We start from the raw sequence: 1,788 nt of genomic DNA on the forward strand, positions 1-1,788 counted from the left end.
AAAGTCTCGGTCTTGTCTCGGTCTCGACCCCTCAAAGTCTCGGTCTCGACCCCTCAAAGTCTCGGTCTTGTCTCGGTCTTAACCCCTCAAAGTCTCGGTCTCGACTCCTCAAAGTCTCGGTCTCGACCCCTCAAAGTCTCGGTCTTGTCTCGGTCTCAACCCCTCAAAGTCTCGGTCTCGACTCCTCAAAGTCTCGGTCTTGTCTCGGTCTCGACCCTTCAAAGTCTCGGTCTCGACCCCTCAAAGTCTCGGTCTCGACCCCTCAAAGTCTCGGTCTTGTCTCGGTCTCGACCCCTCAAAGTCTCGGTCTCGACTCCTCAAAGTCTCGGTCTTGTCTCGGTCTCGAACCCTCAAAGTCTCGGTCTCGACCCCTCAAAGTCTTGGTCCTGTTTGGTCTCAACCCCTCAAAGTCTTAGTCCTGTTTGGTCTCAAACCCTCAAAGTCTCGGTCTTGTCTCGGTCTCATCCCCAAAACAAGACGGGTTCTTTGTAGCAGATGGAATAAGCTGGCTTACAGCAGTCCTTGCCACTCCAGACAAAGTCCTTGCCCTTTTTCAGACTCATTACAACACACTGGCCATCAAATATCGTGCCGGGCTGCCCCTCATCCCAGTTAGTGTTGTTGACCGGTTGCTGATTCAGCCAGTACCACTCGCCAGACCAGGTGCTCCGGCGCATGCCGATCCACACTTCCTGCACCGTGCGATTATTGAACCGGAGGATTTTTTTGTAGATTTGTCTCTGGAGTTGGGCCTTGGGGAAGCTGATCAGCTCCAGGCCCTCGTCTTTGCAGTACTTCACGGATTCTCGCCAGCCAACTGCCACGTTGGCGATTTTCACGACCTCTGGAGACAAGACGCAACCCCTGAAATCTGTCGGGGATTGTGGATGAAAGACAAACTGAAATTAGTAGGCAATTATGATCAGAAACCATTCAGTTGTTCTCTCCTTGTTCTGCCTGGTTTTGCAGTTCACTAATGCTGTGTTTTAAACCGTGCACTTCTGTACTTACACTTGCTATTTTGAAGGCACAGCGCCTTCACAGTGACGAAGTACCGAATGTCCAAACGCAGCACAAGTACCCAGATGCTGCACTCAAAGCTGTCAAAACACTGGACACTACTTGATCTCACCAGCCGCCATGTTTGCTACGGGACTTTAAGTAACTATAGTATATAATAAGTATTTTGAACTTGAATATAGCGGGCTGAGAAACTGCTGCGGTTACACCGAAAACCAAAGTATAGAAAAGTACGTTTTTCTTTTAAGTACGACTATACTGTAGTCAACTAGTGAGAAAACAAGCTGGTATGTATTTTGTTGGGAAACAATTGGTGTTGGTAACTCTCCGCCAGGCTGCAATTTAATACCTAAAAGAACAAGCGTAGTAGTCTAGAAATCTATCGCACCCTGGCGGTCAGTCTAGCAACTCTCCGTTGGCTTGTGAGCTGGAAAAACCAAATTCTGGTCAGGCCAATCACATCGTGTAAAGCAGGGGTGTCAAACTGGTCGTTATTACTGAGACTTATAAAATGTCAGGTTTAGTTCCATCATAGTGTGGCAAGGCGGTGTCACGTTCCCCCCACAAGGTCTGATCCTAGAAACGCCCCTGGCGAGGATTTAGGGCCTAAGGGCCAGCCTTGAAATGACGATCACAATAAGGGCCAGACATGTTGAGTTTATTGACATGCTTTTAAAGCAAAAAAAAGTCTGTTAACGTTGTATTATTACATGTCTCATATAGCTTTCTCCCATACAGTTTGGGCGAACCCTAAAAAAGTCAGCAAAA

At 48.0% G+C, this 1,788-nt stretch overlaps 1 protein-coding gene across 1 annotated transcript; it reads right to left on the reverse strand.

The window, feature by feature from the left end:
- Positions 1-461: 461 nt before the first annotated feature.
- LOC144518867 (C-type lectin lectoxin-Phi1-like) lies at positions 462-1,142 on the reverse strand. The gene is made up of 2 exons (XM_078251740.1): positions 1,133-1,142; positions 462-871 (listed from the first exon to the last, which is right to left on the reverse strand). The coding sequence occupies exons 1-2, from the start codon at positions 1,140-1,142 to the stop codon at positions 462-464; spliced, it is 420 nt and encodes a 139-aa protein (XP_078107866.1).
- Positions 1,143-1,788: the final 646 nt, after the last annotated feature.

The sequence above is a fragment of the Sander vitreus genome, chromosome 6 (assembly GCF_031162955.1).
Source record: "Sander vitreus isolate 19-12246 chromosome 6, sanVit1, whole genome shotgun sequence".
Lineage (NCBI taxonomy): Eukaryota > Metazoa > Chordata > Actinopteri > Perciformes > Percidae > Sander > Sander vitreus.